Consider the following 19,375-nt stretch of genomic DNA (forward strand, 5'->3'; position numbering starts at 1 on the left):
TCCCAAGCCCACAGAGCCTCACTCATAGCTAGCACAGCAGTCTGAGATCAAACTGCAAGGCAGCAGTGAGGCTGGGAGAGGGGCACCCGCCATTGCTGAGGCTTAAATAGGTAAACAAAGTGACTGGGAAGCTCAAACTGGGTGCAGCCCACCACAGCCCAAGGAGGCCTGCCTGCCCCTGTAGACTCCATCTCTAGGGGCAGGGCATAGCCAAACAAAAGGCAGCAGAAACCTCTGCAGATTTAAATGTCCCTGTCTGACAGCTTTGAAGAGAAAAGTGGTTCTCCCAGCATGGAGTTTGAGATCTGAGAACAGACAGACTCCCTCCTCAAGTGGGTCCCTGAATCCTGAGTAGCCTAACTGGGAGGCACCCCCAATAGGGGCTGACACTTCATATGATCAGGTACCCATCTGAGATGAAAATTCCAGAGAAACAATCAGGCAGCAACATTTGCTGTTCAGCAATATTAGCTTCTCAGGAGCCTTCACTGCTGATACCCAGGCAAACAGGGTCTGGAGTGGACCTCTGGCAAAGAGGTCCAACAGACCTGCAGCTGAGTGTACTGACTTTTGGAAGGAAAACTAACAAACAGAAAAGACATCCACACCAAAATTCCATGTGTACGTCAACATCATCAAAGATCAAAGGTAGATAAAACCACAAAGGTGGGGGAAAATAGAGAGCAGAAAAGCTGAAAATTCCAAAAATTGGAGTGCTTCTCCTCCTACAAAGGAATGCAGCTCCTCACCAGCAATGGAACAAAGCTGGACAGAGAACGACTTTGATGAGTTGAGAGAAGACAGCATCAGATGATCAAACTTCTCCGAGCTAAAGGAGGAAGTTCAAACCCATCACAAATAAGTTAAAACCTTGAAAAAAGATTAGACGAATGGCTAACTGGAATAACCAGTGTAGACAAGTCCTTAAATTCTCTACACTGATGGACCTGATGGAGCTGAAAACCATGGAACGAGAACTACATGATGAATACATATTCTTCAGTAGCTGATTTGATCAACTGGAAGAAAGGGTATCAGTGATGGAAGATGAAATGAATGAAATGAAGCAATAAGAGAAGTTTAGAGAAAGAAGAGTAAAAAGAAATAAACAAGGCCTCCAAGAAATATGGGACTATGTGAAAAGATCAAATCTACGTCTGATTGGCGTACCTGAAAGTGATGGGGAGAATGGAAGCAAGTTGGAAAACACTCTGCAGGATATTATCCAGGAGAACTTCCCCAACCTAGCAAGGCAGGCCATCATTCAGATGCAGGAAATACAGAGAACACCACAAAGATACTCTTCGAGAAGAGCAACTGCAAGACACATAATTGTGAGATTCATCAAAGTTGAAATGAAGGAAAAAATGTTAAGGACAGCAGGAGAGAAAGGTCAAGTTACCCAAAAAGGGAAGCCCATAAAACTAACAGCTGATCTCTCCACAGAAACTACAAGCCAGAAGAGAGTGGGGGACAATATTCAACATTCTTAAAGAAGAGAATTTTCAACCCAGAATTTCATATCCAGCTAAACTAAGCTTCATAAGTGAAGGAGAAATAAATACTTTACAGACAAGCAAAGGCTGAGAGATTTTGTCACCACCAGGCCTGCCCTGAAAGAGCTCCTGAAGGAAGTGCTAAATATGGAAAGGAAAAACCAGTACCAGCCACTGCAAAAACATGCCAAATTGGAAAGTGCATCAATGCTAGGAAGAAACTGCATCAACTAATGAGCAAAATAACCAGTTAACATCATAATCACGGGATCAAATTCACACATGACAATATTAACCTTAAATGTAAATGGGCTAAATGCTCCAATTAAAAGACACATACTGGCAAACTGGATAAAGAGTCAAGACCCATCTGTCTGCTGTATTCAGGAGACCCATCTCACGAGCAGAGACACACATAGGCTCAAAATAAAGGGACAGAGGAAGATCTACCAAGCAAATGGAAAACAAAAAAAAGCAGGTGTTGCAATCGTAGTCTCAGATAAAACAGACTTTAAACCAACAAAGATCAAAAGAGACAAAGAAGGCCATTACATAATGGTAAAGGGATCAATTCAACAAGAAGAGTTAACTATCCTAACTACATACGCACCCAATACAGGAGCACCCAGATTCATAAAGCAAGTCCTTAGAGACCTACAAAGAGACTTAGACTCCAACACAATAATAATAGGAGACTTTAACACCCCACTGTCAACATTAGACACATCAATGAGACAGAAAGTTAACAAGGATATCCAGGAATTGAACTCACCTCTGCACCAAGCAGACCTAATAAACAGCTACAGAACTCTCCACCCCAAATCAACAGAATATACATTCTTCTCAGCAACACATCACACTTATTGCAAAATTGACCACATAGTTGGAAGCAAAGCACTCCTCAGCAAATGGAAAAGAATAGAAATTATAAATGGAAACTGAACAACCTGCTCCTGAATGACTACGGGGTACACAACGAAATGAAGGCAGAACTAAAGATGTTCTTTGAAACCAGTGAGAACAAAGACACGACATACCAGAATCTCTGGGACACATTCAAAGCAGTGTGTAGAGGGAAATTTATAGCACTAAATGCCCACAACAGAAAGCAGGAAAGATCAAAAATGGACACCGTAACATCACAATGTAAAGAAATAGAGAAGCAAGAGCAAACACATTCAAAAGCTAGCAGACGGCAAGAAATAACAAAGATCAGAGCAGAACTGAAGGATATAGAGACACAAAAAAACCTTAAAAAAATCAATGAATCCAGGAGCTGGTTTTTTGAAAAGATCAACAAAATTGATACACCACTAGCAAGACTAATAAAGAAGAAAACAAAGAAGAATCAAATAGGTGCAAAAAAAAAAGATAAACGGGATATCATAACTGATCCCACAGAAATACAAGCTATCATCAGAGAATACTATAAACACCTATATGCAAATAAACTAGAAAATCTAGAAGAAATGGATAAATTCCTGGACACATACACCCTCCCAAGACTAAACCAGGAAGAAGTTGAATCTCTGAATAGACAAGTAACAGACTCTGAAATTGAAGCAATAATTAATAGCCTACCAATCAAAAAAAGTTCAGTACCAGACGGATTCACAGCACAATTCTAACAGAGGTAAAAGGAGGAGCTGGTCCCATTCCTTCTGAAACTATTCCAATCAATAGAAAAAGAGAGAATCCTCCCTAATTCATTTTATGAGACCAGCATCATCCTGATACCAAAGCCTGGCAGAGACACAACCAAAAAAAGAGAATATTAGACCAATATCTCTGATGAACATCAATGTAAAAATCCTCAATAAAATACTGGCACACCAAATCCAGCAGCACATCAAAAAGCTTATCCATCATGATCAATTGGGCATCATCCCTGGGATGCAAGACTGTTTCAACATACACAAATCAATAAATGTAATCCAGCATATAAACAGAACCAAAGACAAAAAACACATGATTATCTCAATAGATGCAGAAAAGGCCTTTGACAAAATTCAACAACCCTTCATGCTATAAACTCTCAATAAATTAAGAATTGATGGGACATATCTCAAAATAATAAGAGCTATGTATGACAAACCCACAGCCAATATCATACTGAATGGGCAAAAACTGGAAGCATTCCCTTTGAAAACTGGCACAAGACAGGGATGCCCTCTCTCACCACTCCTATTCAACATAGTGTTGCAAGTTCTGGCCAGGACAACCAGGCAGGAGAAAGAAGAAAAGAGTATTCAATTAGGAAAAGAGGAAGTCAAATTATCCCTGTTCGCAGATGACATGATTGTATATCTAGAAAACTCCATTGTCTTAGCCTAAAATCTCCTTAAGCTGATTAGCAACTTCAGCAAGGTCTCAGGATACAAAATCAATGTGCAAAAATCACAAGCATTCTTATACACCAATAACAGACAAACAGAGAGCCAAATCATGAGTGAACTCCCATTCATAACTGCTTCAAAGAGAATAAAATACCTAGGAATCCAACTTACAAGGGATGTGAAGGACCTCTTCAAGGAGAACTACAAACCACTGCTCAACAAAATAGAAGAGGACACAAACAAAAGGAAGAACATTCCATGATCATGGATAGGAAGAATCAATATCATGAAAATGGCCATACTGCCCAAAGTAATTTATAGATTCAATGCCATCTCCATCAAGCTAGCAATTACTTTCTTCACAGAATTGGAAAAAACTAAAGTTTATATGGAACCAAAAAAGAGCGTGCATTGCCAAGTCAATCCGAAGCCAAAAGAACAAAGCTGGAGGCATCAAGCTACCTGACTTCAAACTATACTACAAGGCTACAGTAACCAAAACAGCATAGTAGTGGTACCAAAACAGAGATACAGACCAATGGAACATAACAGAGCCCTCAGAAATAATGCTGCACATCTACAACTATCTGATCTTTGACAAAACTGACAAAACAAGCAATGGGGAAAGGATTTCCTATTTAATAAATGGTGCTGGGAAAACTGGTTAGCCATATGTAGAAAGCTGAAACTGGATCCCATCCTTACACCTTACACAAAAATTAATTCAAGATGGATTAAAGACTTACATGTTAGACCTAAAACCATAAAAACACTAGAAGAAAACCTAGGCTATACCATTCAGGACATAGGCATGGGCAAGGACTTCATGTCTAAAACACCAAAAGCAATGGCAACAAAAGCCAAAATTGACAAATGGGATCTAATTATACTAAAGAGCTTCTTCACAGCAAAAGAAACTACCATCAGAGTGAACGGGAAATGAACTCAAACAGATTTACAAGAAAAAAACAACCCCATCAAAAAGTGGGCAAAGGATATGAACAAACACTTCTCAAAAGAAGACATTTATGCAGCCAAAAGACACATGAAAAAATACTCATCACTGGCCATCAGACAAATGCAAATCAAAACCACAAAGAGATACCATCTCACACCAGTTAGAATGGCCATCATTAAAAAGTCAGGAAACAACAGGTGCTGGAGAGGATGTGGAGAAACAAGAACACTTTTACACCATTGGTGGGATTGTAAACTAGTTCAACCATTGTGGAAGTCAGTGTGGAGATTCCTCAGGGACCTAGAACTAGAAACACCATTTGACCCAGCCATCCCATTACTGGGTATATACCCAAAGGATTATAAATCATGCTGCTATAAAGACACATGCACACGTATGTTTATTGCAGCACTATTCACAATAGCAAAGACTTGGAACCAACCCAAATATCCAATAATGATATACTGGATTAAGAAAATGTAGCTCATACACACCATGGAATACTATGAAGCCATAAAAAATGATGAGTTCATGTCTTTGTAGGGACATGGATGAAGCTGGAAATCATCATTCTCAGCAAACTAACACAAGGACAAAAAACCAAATACCTCATGTTCTCACTCATAGTTGAGAACTGAACAATGAGAACACATGGACACAGGAAGGGGAACATCACACACTGGGGACAGTTGTGGGGTGGGGGGAGGGGGGAGGGATAGCATTAGGAGATATATCTAATGCTAAATGACGAGTTAATGGGTGCAGCACACCAACATGACACATGTATACATATGTAACAAACCTGCACATTGTGCACATTTACTCTAAAACTTAAAGTATAATAATAATAAAATTAAAATAAAAGATCAAGACTTCTGGCCCAAAGGGCCTGCAGCTGGTCTGACCATCTATCAAAAAATCTGAATTTAAATGGAGACACATTGGATTGTGACATGCAATAAAATAACAAAAGCAGCAGCGGGTCTTGATTTGGGTTTCCTTTCCACCCTACACAGCTCCAGTGAATGGAGGAGTGAGCATGCCTGTGGTGCTCCTGACACATCTGGGGTGGTTCCCACTGACAGTGGTCAACCTTTGGGATTTTCTACACATTGCAGGGTCATCGTCCATCTATGCTAACTTAGAATGTCCAGATAAAAGCTCCTGTTTAGAGAATGGAGAGAAAACTTTCAAACCTGAAGGCCCATGAACTGTGTCAGTCTGGGGGGAACACAGGTAGGAAAGACTACAGAATCTGATGTAAGAAGCCTAATTTCAGATTGACCCATATAGCTTTAAGATTGTGAATAATTACCTTACTTTTCAATGCTCTGTTATTCTCTCATCAATGAGAAAAGTGAACTAAACAGTCTCCCATATCCCTTCCAATCTTGACATACTCTGAGTTTATGATTAAAGAGTGATACTCACTGGGTGCAGTGGCTCACGCCTGTAATCCCAGCACTTTGGGAGGCTGAGGTGAGCAGATCACCTGAGGTGGGGAGTTTGAGACCAGCCTGACCAACATGAAGAAACCCTGTCTCTACTATTTTTACAGAATTAGCCAGGTGTGGTGGTGCATGCCTGTAATCCCAGCTACCCTGGAGGCTGAGGGATGAAAATTTCTTGATCCCGGGAGGCAGATGTTGTGGTTAGCCAAGATCGCACCATTGCACTCCAGCCTGAGCAACAAGAACAAAACTCCACCTCAAAAAAAGGAAAAAAAAAGAAAAGTGATACTAGTAAGGCTAAAACTGTGGCTGAACCCCAATAGGAGCCTGCTGGGATTATGCTATGCAAAATTACTCCACACGGAGCCCTTCTGACCATGTCCCTCCCTACAGCAGCTATCATACAGATATGCACTACTGGTATGAGAAGTCCTTGCTACAGAGGACATTGACTGATTCAATAATAGACTGATTAAGTCATTAAACCAAAAAATATTTACTGAGAAACTTCTAGGATTTTAGGTATACAACAGAGCAAAACAGACAAAAATCCCTTCCCTCATGGAGCTTACATTTTAGTGAAAGAGGAAGAGGAGTCAAGTATCAAATAGGAAATATGAGTTGAGGATATATTTTATGCAGAGCAGCCTGGAGGCCCTTGATAAGGTGACTTTTGAGCCAAAATCCAAATCAGTGAGAGTGAGCCATGTAGACATAAGGGGAAGAATGTTCCAGGCAGAGGGAACAGCAAGGCCCAGAGACAGGACAAGGTCAAGCATGCCTGGCATGTTAAAGGAAACACCATGAGCTCAGTGTTTATAAAGAGGAGTAAGAGCAGGAGAGTAGCAGGAAGCACAGTGAGACAGGTAGTAGGGGACCAGATAATGTAGAAAACAAAGCCACTGGAGAATTTGAACAGAGGGGTAAACATGATCTGAATTCCACTGTAAAAGGATTGTTCTAGCTGTTGTACTGACAGTAGACTGGGTGGGTGCGGTGGCTCATGCCTGTAATCCCAACACTTGAGAGGCCGAGGCAGACAGATTACTAGAGGCCAAGAGTTCAAGACCAGCCTGGCCAACAGGGCAAAACTCTGTCTTACTAAAAATACAAAAAAAAAAAATAGCCAGGCCTGGTGGCTCACGCCTGTAATCCCAGCTATTAGGGAGGCTGAGGCAGAAGAATCACTTCAACCCAGGAGGTGAGGGTTGCAATGAGCCAAGATCACAACATTGCACCCAGCCTTGGTGACAAAGCAAGACTCCATCTCAAAAAAAAAAGAGAGAGAGAGAGAGACAGTAGACTGAAAGAGGCAAGCATGGAAACAAGGAAACCAGTTAGGAGACTGTTGAGATAATCCAGGTGAGAGATGATGGCATATAGGTCCAGGGTGGCAGCAGTGAGGAGTGAAGAAGGACAGACTCTGGGATATATACTGAAGTTGAATCAACCAGGCACTGGAGGACAGGATGACCTTGGAAAATCTTGGGACTACTGCAGAATCGAATGAAGCTAAATGGCACTAAATTCCAACATCCACTGTGAAATCCTGGGATCAGGGATTTGTTCATCTCTGTCACCTACTGTCCCCACCCAGTGCTTGGCATATAATGGGGATATAAAATGTCTTCAATTCTTGAATGAATAAATGTGGAACTGAATATATTACAAAGCCAAAGACCCTGTAGTTTGATAGGTCATTAGGAAACCAAAAAGCATGTGGTACTAGACATGTTTTACTAACAATGGAACAATGGATTCTCTCCCCTGAGTAAATCTATTTCTCATTTTTTTTTTTTGAGAGTCTTGCTCTGTCACCCAGGCTGGCAGTGGCGCAATGTTAGCTCACTGCAACCTCCACCTCCCAGGATCAAGCTATTCTCCTGCCTCAGCCTCCCGAGTAGCTGGGACCACAAGTTCACACTACCACACCTGGCTGATTTTTGTAGTTTTAGTAGACACAGGGTTTTGCCATGTTGGCCAGACTGGTCTTGAACTCCTGGCCTCAGGTAATCCACCTGCCTCAGCCTCCGAAAGTGCTGGGATTACAAGCATGAGCCACTGCGTCTGGCCAATTTTTAAACATAATCCATTCTGCCTTCATTTTACAGTGAAAAAAATCATTTTGGTGACTTGAATTTTGAAAATAGAAATTTTCAGACATTCAGGTGAGACCACCTGGATTTCTCCAAAGTCATCTTTTTTGTAAGATAAATATGCAAAAGTCACTTTTCCCCCAAACCAGCCCAATTATATTTCTGAATCTTAGATGAACTGTCCCACAGCACAGCCAGAAGCGGCTTGCTTTATCATCTTAAAACTTTCCTCTCCCTTATAACTCAGTCCCAATGAACATACACAGATGCACAACTTCAATCAGTAAGCAAGACTCTACCCACTTCAACATTCCTTCCATGAGTAGAGAGAGGCTTTCTGTTCCTACCCCCCAACACTCCAACTACTCATGTGTTGCCCTTCAAAATCAAGCCAGAATAACTTTTCTAAAGGGCAGATCCAAATTATTTTAAGAGGAAACTGCTATGAGACCATTTAGTGACTGCCACTGCTTTTGTAGGAGCCAAGGCCTTCCTCTATTTGGCCACAAACGTCTATCTAAGCAATCCCACCACGCCCACATGGCACTCCTCACTCCACACAGAATGGGCAATGTATGTGAATATGTGAGCATATTTGACTCCTCTCTGCCTTTACTCATATTTGAAACACACTGCCTCCCTTCTGGACGCACAAGTGACTGATCTGGGTGTGCCATCCTTGCCTTCTCCCCAAAAAATCCTCAATAACTCTTCATTGCATTTTTCTGAGTATTAAGCCTCCCAAGGACAGGGTTCTTGCTAGAACCAATTTTGCACATCTGATGCTTATACTAAATAAATGTTTGTTCAATAAATGAATCTAAATGTTAATTTTAATATAAAGAAGTCATGATGAGAGGGGAACAAAAGGCCCATCTTGGTCAAATTAATCTTTCCTTAGGGAAGACAATGGATTTGTTTCTGCAGATTATCATTTTACCTCTTAATAACAAACTTAATTCGATTGCCCACTTGAAAGATGCTTTCGAGCCTTGGGATTCCATGCAATGAGGGGCTTCTGAAAGGAATGTTTTCCGGTAGTCCTTCCACATTCAGCTCATTCACATGTGTTTCAAATTTTTGGTATGGTACCGCCTTGGCTTCAGTGCTCCCCAAGGCTTCAGCTGAAAAACCAAAGTAATTGAGAAGATTATGTTTGTGTTGAAATCAGATTTTAGTACAATCAAAAGCAAGGCGCAGGTCAATTTTTTTTAATTGGAAAAACTCTAGAAACATATTTACTAACTATTGAAACAGACTTAAAGCAAAGGCAACTATAAATGACCCATCATTAGACAGATCAACGAGACAGAAAATTAACAAGGATAGTAAGGACTTGAACTCAGTTCTCGACAAAGCAGACCTAATAGACATCTAGATAACTCTCCACCCAAATCCACAGAATATACATTCTTCTCAGCACTTCATCGCACTTATTCTAAAATTGATCACATAATTGGAAGTAAAACACTCCTCAGCAAATGCAAAATAACGGAAATAATAACAGTCTCTCAGACCACAGTGCAATTAAATTAGAACTCAGGATTTAAAAACTCACTCAAAACCACACAACTATATGAAAACTGAACAACCGGCTCCTGAATGAGTAGTGGGTAAATAACAAAATTAAGGCAGAAATAAAGATGTTCTTCAAAACCAATGAGAACAAAGACACAACATACCAGAATCTCTGGGACATATTTAAAACAGTGTTTAGAGAGAAATTTATAACACTCAAGGCCCACAAGAGGAAGCAGGAAAGATTTAAAACTGACACCCTAACATCAAAATTAAAAGAACTAGAGAAGCAAGAAGAAACAAATTCAAAAGCTAACAGAAGACAAGAAATAACTAAGATCAGGGCAGAACTGAAGGAGACAAGAAAAACCCTTCAAAAATTCAATGAATCCAGGAGCTGATTTTTTGAAAAGATCAACAAAATAGACCACTAGCCAGAATAACAAAGAAGAAAAGTCAAGAATCAAATAGATGCAATAAAAAAAATGATAAAGGGGCTATCAACACTGATCCCACAGAAATACCAACTACCATCAGGGAATACTATAAACACCTCTATGCAAATAAACTAGAAAATCTAGAAGAAATGGATAAATTCCTGGACACATTCACCCTCCCAAGTCTAAACCGGGAAGAAGTCAAATCCCTGAACAGACCAGTAACAAGTCCTGAAATTGAGGCAGTAATTAATAGCTTACCAACCAAAAGAAGTCCAGGACCAGACAGATTCATGGCTGAATTCCAGCAGAAGTACAAAGTGGAGCTGGTACCATTCCTTTTGAAACTACTCTAAACAATAGAAAAAGAGAGACTCTTCCCTAACTCATTTTATGAGCCAGCATCACCCAAATAAAACTTGGCAGAGACACAACAAAAAAGAAAATTTCAGGCCAATATCCCTGATGAACATCGATGTGAAAATCCTCAATAAAATACTGACGGCCGGGCACGGTGGCTCACGCTTGTAATCCCAGCACTCTGGGAGGCTGAGGCAGGCGGATCACAAGGTCAGGAGATAGAGACCATGGTGAAACCCCGTCTCCACTAAAAATACAAAAAATTAACCGGGCGTGGTGGCGGGTGCCTGTAGTCCCAGCTACTCGGGAGGCTGAGGCAGGAGAATGGCGTGAACCCGGCAGGCGGAGCTTGCAGTGAGCCGAGATTGCGCCACTGCACTCCAGCCTGGGTGACAGAGCGAGACTCCGTCTCAAAAAAATAAAAAAATAAAAATAAATACTGACAAATCAAATCCAGCAACACATCAAAAAGTTATGCACCACAATCAAGTCAGCTTCATACCTGGGATGCAAGCCTGGTTCAACATACACAAATGAACAAATGTAATCCATCACATAAACAGAACCAATGATAAAAACCACAGGATTATCTCAATAGATGCAGAAAAGGCCTTCGACAAATTTCAACACCCTTCATGCTAAAAACTCTCAATAAACTAGATATTGATGAAACATATCTCAAAATAATAAGAGCTATTTATGACAAACCCACAGCCAACATCGTGCTGAACGTGCAAAAACTGGAAGCATTCCCTTTGTAAAGTGGCAGAAGACAAGGATGCCCTCTCTCACCACTCCTATTCAACATAGTATTGGAAGTTCTGGCCAGGGTAATCAGGCAAGAGAAAGAAATAAATTGTATTCAATTTGGAAGAGAGGAAGTCAAATTTCTCTTTCCAGATGACATGATTGTTTGTTTAGAAAACCCCATCGTCTCAGCCCCAAATCACCTTAAGCTGATAACCAACTTCAGCAAAGTCTCAGGATACAAAATCAATGTGCATAAATCACAAGCATCCCTATACACCAATGATAGACAGAGAGCCAAATCATGAGTGAACTACCATTCACAACTGCTACAAAGAGAATAAAATGCCTAGGAATACAACTTACAAGGGATGTGAAGGACCTCTTCAGGGAGCACTACAAACCACTGCCCAAGGAAATAAGAGAAGACACAAATAAATGGAAAAACATTCCATGGTCATGGATAGGAAGAATCAATATTGTAAAAATGGCCACACTGCCCAAAGTAATTTATAGATTCAATGCTATCCCTATCAAGCTACCATTGACTTTCTTGACAGAATTGGAAAAAAACTACTTTAAATTTCATATGGAACCAAAAAAGAGCCCGCATATGCAAGACAATCCTAAGCAAAAAGCACAAAGCTGGAGGTAACACGCTACCTGACTTCAAACTATACTACAAGGCTACAGTAACCAAAACAGCATGGTACTGGTACTATAACAGATATATAGACCAATAGAACAGAACAGAGGCCTCAGAAATGACATCACACATCTACAACCATCTGATATTTGACAAACCTGACAAAAACAAGCAATGGGAAAAGGATTCCCTATTTAATAAATGGTGTTGGGAAAACTGCTTGAGCTATATGCAGAAACTGAAACTGGACCCCTTCCTTACACCTTACACAAAAATTAGCCCAAGATGGATTAAAGACTTAAACGTAAGACCTAAAACCATAAAAACCCTAGAAGAAAACCTAGGCAATACCATTCAGGGCATAGGCATGGGCAAAGACTTCATGACTAAAACACCAAAAGCAATGGCAACAAAAGCCAAAATTGACAAATGGGATCTAATTAAACTAAAGAGCACAGCACAGCAAAAGAAACTATCAACAGAGTGAACAAGCAACCTACAGAATGGGACAAACCACAGAATGGGACAAAATTTGTGCAATCTGTCTATCTGACAAAGGGCTAATTTCCAGAATCTACAAAGAACTTAAACAAATTTACAAGAAAAAAACAACCCCATCAAAAGTGGGCAAAGGATATGAACAGACACTTCTCAAAAGGAGACATTCATGCAGCAAAATAATGTATGAAAAAAAAAGCTCATCATCAATGGTCATTAGAGAAATGCAAATCAAAACCACTCCAGTTAGAATGGTAATCATTAAAAAGTCAGTAAACAGAAGATGCTGGAGGGGATGTGGAGAAATAGGAACACTTTTACACAGTTGTTGGGAGTGTAAATTAGGTTAACCATTGTGAAAGACAGTGTAGCGATTCCTCAAGGATCTAGAACCAGAAATACCATTTGATCCAGCAATCCCATTACTGGGCATATACCTAAAGGATTATAAATCATTCTACTATAAAGACACACACACAAGTATGTTCATTGTGGCACTATTCACAATAGCAAAAACTTGGAACTAGCCCAAAAGTTCATCAATGATAGACCAGATAAAGAAAATGTGGCACATATACACCATGGAATACTATGCAGGCATAAAAAAGATGAGTTCATGTCCTTTGCAGGAACATGGATGAAGCTGGAAACCATCATTCTTAGCAAACTAACACAAGAACAGAAAATCAAAAACTGCATGTTCTCACTCATAAGTGGGAGTTGAACAATGAGAACACATGGACACAGGGAGGGGAACATCACACATCGGGGCCTGTCGGGGGGTTGGGGGCTAAAGAAGGGATAGCATTAGGAGAAATACCTAATGTAGATGAGGGGTTGATGGGTGCAGCAAACAACCATGGCACGTGTGTATAGCTATGTGACAAAACGGTACCTTCTGCACATGTACCCCAGAACTTCAAGTATAATAAAAATAATAATAATCACAAAATCCTACCCCCAATCCAAGGCCACAATTTAATTAAAGTCTATAAAACAGGACAAACAAAAAATCACTCAGTTTATTTCACTCCACAACTTGTATGTGTGGCTTACAATGCATTTACTTTAATATCAGTCTTGATAAACTCTGGGGCAGAAAGCCAGGGGTAACCCACCTAATCCTTTCATGAAACGTCTCCAACATGGCCTCGAGTGTGTGGGATCTTTCTCAAGCCCCCATGCTTAAGTGCCATTTGCTGATGGCCCTTCCCCATGAGTGAAGAAGCTGCGTCACTAGTTGAACACTAGGTACAAGAGAGCATGAGAATCATGCTTGCAGCTGTAGTTAGCTGGGGGGCTGGTGGAGGGCACTGCTCCATGATTGTGTATTCTGAGTTCTCCCATTTTAATGATAATTGTATATGTTTTCTATCTTTGAAGATACTTGCATTTTTACGTATCAGAATCCCAAGGCTGAGAAATAAAAATTTTAAAAACTAAAATAATAATAAGAATAGCTAAGCACAGTGGCTCACGCCTGTAATCCCAACACTTTGGGAGGCCGAGGCGGGCAGATCATGAGGTCAGGAGATTGAGACCATCTTGGCTAACACGGTGAAACCCCATCTCTCCTGAAAATACAAAAAATTAGCTGGGTGTGGTGGCGGGCGCCTGTAGTTTCAGCTACTCAGAAAGCTGAGGCAGGAGAATGGCATTAACCTGGGAGGCAGAGCTTGCAGTGAGCAGAGATCGCGCCACTGCACTCCAGTCTGGGTGACAGAGCGAGACTCCATCTCAAAAATAAATAAACAGATAAATAAATAAATAAATAAATAAATAAATAAATAAATAAATAAAAATTACCCATCATTAACAGCCTGATTTTGGCAAATTTAAGTGCCCTGGTCCCAAGACAAAATAACTCTAAGATCTTAAAAGATTGAACTCTATTTTTCAATATCCTTAGGAAGAAGAGAGAGAAAGAAAATCATTATAGACAATAAAGAATACAACCTAAATACTATTTTTTTTTCTTTTTCGAGATGGAGTCTTGCTCCGTCACCCAGATTGGAGTGCAGTAGCATGATCTTGGTTCATTCCAACCTCTGCCTCCTGGGTTCAAGTGATTCTCCTGCCTCAGCCTCCTGAGTAGCTAAAATTACAGGTACCCACCACCATGCCTGGCTAACTTTTGTACTTTTCAGTAGAGTTGGGGTTTCAGTATGTTGGCCAGGCTGGTCTCAAATTCCTAACCTCAAGTGATCCACCCATCTCTGCCTCCCAAAGGGTTGGGATTACAGGCATGAGCCACTGCACCCAGCCTGCAAATACTATTTGGAAGCAGCCTTTTGCTATGAACTGTTCATGACTGTAATAACCCTCCTCCATTTGCTGCTGCAAACTGGCACATTTCAGGCTAAACTTTCATCTACCCTGAAACAACAAGATCAATGTTCTTTACTCCCTTCAACCCCGTGAGCAAGATATATATATATATGTATATATATATATATAAAACTTTGCACACAGAATTCATGGAAAGGGAAATAAAAAAAGTAAGCAGAGGCCAGTTTAGATTACAAGAAGCATAAAAACCAAAGTTAGCACATGAAGATTTTTTGGATCCAGATTTAAAGCAAAATTTTTCAGATAATGAGAAAATGAGATACTGTCCATGTAAGAGTGAGAAACTTGGCTGGGTGTAGTGGCTCATGCCTGTAATCCCAGCACTTTGGGAGGCCGAAGTGGGAGGATCACCTGAGGTCAGGAGTTCAAGACCAGCTTGGCCAATATGGCAAAACCCTGTCTCTACTAAAAATAGAAAAATTAGCCAGGCGTGGTGGTATGTACCTGTAATCCCAGCTACTCAGGAGGCTGAGGCAGGAGAATCGCTGGAGCACAGGGGGCAGAGGCTGCAGTGAGCCAAGATTACGCCATTGTACTCCAGACTGGGTGAAGTACAAGACTCTGTCTCAAAAAAAAAAAAAAAGAAAAAGAAAAGAAAAGAGTGAGGAAACTCAACTAAGGGCTGCATATGAGCTGACACCAAAAAAATCATTGTCAATTTTGTCAGATGTGATGAGATACTGGCTGTGTAGGAATACATAAATGCTGTTCGGGGATGCACACTGAACAGATAAAATGATGTGATGACTGATGTGCTTTGCAATATTCCTGCAAAGGGAGGTAAAGGAATAGAACAAAATGTGAGACAATCTTAAAGATCACAGAAATTGAGGAATGGGTATTTTAGTGGTCATTGTACTATTTTCTCTACTTTTGAATAGGTATAAAAATTGTAATTTAAAAATGTAAAATAAAACAGCCGGGTGCTGTGACTCATACCTGTAATCCCAGCACTTTGGGAGGCTGAGGCAGGTGGATCACATGAGTCAGGATTTCGAGACAAGCCTGGTCAACATGGTGAAAGCCTGTCTCTACCAAAAATACAAAAAACAAACAAACAAACAAACAAAAAATCAGCCGGGTATGGTGGCAGGCACCTGTAATCCCAGCTACTCAGGGGGCTGAGGCAAGAGAATCCAGGAGGCAGAGGCTGAAGTGAGCTGAGATTTTGCCACTGCACTCCAGCCTGGGTGACAGAGTGAGAATCCACCTCAAAAAAAAAAAAAAAAAGAAAAGAAAAAAAAGTAAAAATGAATTGACTAATCCCTGCTCTGAAGCCACATCCAAACAGAACTCTAAAAAAAAGATTCAAGCAATTTACATGGTGCTGCTTATATGCACATCTCCCTCGCACCTCTGTATGTAACATTTAAATATTTTGCAACACGATGGGTGGGAGTGGCTCAAAGCTGGACATGCTGGCATGTGCCTGTAGCCCCAGCTACTACTTGGAGACTGAGGCAGGAGGATAACATGAGCATAGGAGTTCTAGTCCAGCCCAGACAACATAAGAAGACCCTGTTTCTTTTCTTTTTTTTTTTTTTTTTGAGATGGAGTTTCACTCTTGTTGCCCAGGCTGGAGTGTAATGGTGTGATCTCAGCTCACTGCAACCTCCGGCTGCTGGGCTCAAGCAGTTCTCCTGCCTCGGCCTCCTGAGTAGCTGGGATTACAGGCACACACAACCACACCCAGCTAATTTTGTATTTTTAGTAGAGATGGGGTTTCTCCACGTTGGTCAGGCTGGTCTCAAACTCCCGACCTCAGGTGATCCGCCTTCCAAAATGCTGGGATTACAGGCATTGGCCACCGCACCCGGCCAACCCTGTTTCTTTAAAAAGAAAGGTTGGGGAGCTGTCAGGGAGCTCCTTGATGAATTATTTTGGCGATATCAACAATTGCTATCAAAATACCACTATAAAATCCAAAATTATATCTATTCCCAGATCTTTCTCCTTACTTCTAAACTCATTTATCCAACTGTCTCCTCCACCTGCACACCTCAACTTAAATGTCAACTCAAAATAAATAATAATTAATTTATTTGTTCTTAGACTGGCTTTCCTCTAACATCTCAAGACTTGTCTTAAATTCTTACTTAATGTTATTAGCACCAAATCTGAAAGACTCTAATATACAGACTCTTTGATATAAGAAACACGTGTTTTTGAGAAACCACACAAAATAAAATAATTATCATAGCTGTAAAAACAAATATGCCCATAAACAAATAACAGTAAAGGATTAGAGGCTTTCAATCACACTAGAGAGTGATGTTAAATAAAATTATTCTGTTAATTCAACAAGAAAATATATAAACCTAATTCTAACAAACTTTCTATAAAATAAAAAAGAACCAATTGTTGAAGTCGAGAGTGAAAAAAGTGGAAGTTTCAGAAAGAGGTGAGGCCAATTGCAGAATGTGCTCCTCACGTATCATCAAGGCTGCCCCAATCACACCCCCTGCCTCCCCATCCCCTTATTCTACTTAATTCTATCCCAGACCTTAACACCTTATGTAGTAAATATCTCCTACTTACTATACCTTTCCCCACCAGATTGAATGCTCCAGAATGTATGGGGCAGTTCCCCCTCCCCCCACACCCGGCACCTGACTCACAGGTGCCAAATGACTGCAGGATTATGAGGCCGGAAGTAGTAAATATTTCCTCAATACTTGCAGTGGTTCACAGCCATGAAAAATCTAATATTTCCTCTCTCCCTTTCAGGAACCTTAAAGAAAGCAGCAATACTGTCATAGGCATTTGAATGAGAGCAACTGGATTTTAAATAGGAGCTGGGTAAAATGAGGCTGAGACCTACTGAGCTGCATTCCCAGATGGTTAAGTCTTTCTAAGTCACAGGGTGATGGAGGAGGTCAGCACAATATACAGGTCATAAAGAACTTGCTGATAAAATGAGTTGCAGTAAAAAAGCCAGCCAAAACCAAGATAACGACAAAAGTGACCTCTGGTCATCCTCACTGCTACACTCCCACCAACGCCATGGCAGTTTACAAATGCCATGGCAACATCAGGAAGTTATTATCTACGGTCTAAAAGTTGAACCATAAAAATAATCCACTCCTAGTGGAGTTCGGTGGCTCTCACCTGTAATCTCAGCACTCTGGAAGGCCAAGGCGGGTGGATCACCTGAGGTCAGGAGTTTAAGACCAGCCTGGCCAACATGGTGAAACCCCATCTCTACAAAAAATACAAAAAAAAAAATTAGTCAGGTGTGGTGGTACATGCCTGTGATCCCAGCTATTCAGGAGGCTGACACAGGAGAATCGCTTGAACCCAGGAGGTAGAGGTTGCAGTGAGCCAAGATTGCACCATTGCACTCCAGCATGGACTCCATCTCGAAAAAAAATAAAACCAGTATGAGAGCCTGGGCGTGGTGGTTCAAGCCTATAATCCCAGCAGTTTGGGAGGCTGAGGTGGGTGGATCACCTGAGATCAGGAGTTCGAGACCAGCCTGACCAACATGGTGAAACCCCATCTCTATTAAAAATACAAAAATTAGCTGGGCATGGTGGCAGGTGCCAGTAATCCCACCTACTTGGGAGGCTGAGGCAGGACAATAGCTTGAACCTGGGAGGTGGATGTTGCAGTGATCCCAGACCACACCACTGCACTCCAGCCTGGGTAACATGAACGAAACTCTGTCTCAAAAACAAAACAGTAAGAGAAAACTGGAGCTGAGTACTACTCATTGTATTTACTTTCCTAAATAAAACATCATTATAAAAAACATTACTCAGTAATATAACTTAATTGAAGGGGAAAAAACAGACTTACCAAATTTTTTTGCAAAAAGCTGATCCACCGTCTTTCATAATTTAGTGATTCTGGTATACCATACTTCCTTCACTATCGAAATCACAGGAATACAAGTTTTCTCAATCTAATGGGTTTAATAACTTAGGCTATTAAATATTATTATAAAATGGCAGTATTTTTCTTTCCTGTGACTAATTTTTTTTTTTTTTTGAGATGGAGTCTCGCTCTGTGTCCCAGGCTGGAGTGCAGTGGCACAATCTCGGCTCACTGCAAGCTCCGCCTCCTGGGTTCACGCCATTCTCCTGCCTCAGCCTCCCGAGTAGATGGGACTACACACACCTGGCTAATTTTTTGTATTTTTAGTAGAGAAGGGGTTTCACCGTGTTAGCTAGGATGGTCTCAATCTCCTGACCTCGTGCTCCACCCGCCTCAGCCTCCCAAAGTGCTGGGATTACAGGCGTGAGCCACTGCACCGGGCACCTGTGACTAATATTATTTCTAAGATCCAGATTGTATTTATTACTGAAACAATGCTGACATACACTGCACAAAAAAAGGAAGAACCAGGCGTTCGTTAAAGCTAGGAAAAAGCAGAACTGTGTGCTCAAGAACCACTAGCAGGCAGGACAGGCTGTCTCATGCCTATAATCCCAGTACTTTGGGAGGCCAAGGCGGGCAGATCACCTGAGGTCAGCAGTTCCAG

The 19,375-nt window shown here is 41.0% G+C and overlaps 1 protein-coding gene across 1 annotated transcript in view; it reads right to left on the reverse strand.

The window, feature by feature from the left end:
* LOC129476734 (general transcription factor II-I-like) overlaps positions 1 to 19,375 on the reverse strand; it is a 29,804-nt gene that overhangs the window by 3,299 nt on the left and 7,130 nt on the right. Inside the window, exon 3 of the mRNA XM_055269595.2 lies at positions 9,278 to 9,461. Coding sequence (XP_055125570.1) covers positions 9,278 to 9,461 — 184 coding nt within the window. The remainder of the gene's footprint in view (positions 1 to 9,277; positions 9,462 to 19,375) is intronic.

Source organism: Symphalangus syndactylus, chromosome Y (assembly GCF_028878055.3).
Source record: "Symphalangus syndactylus isolate Jambi chromosome Y, NHGRI_mSymSyn1-v2.1_pri, whole genome shotgun sequence".
NCBI classification, from domain to species: Eukaryota; Metazoa; Chordata; class Mammalia; order Primates; family Hylobatidae; genus Symphalangus; species Symphalangus syndactylus.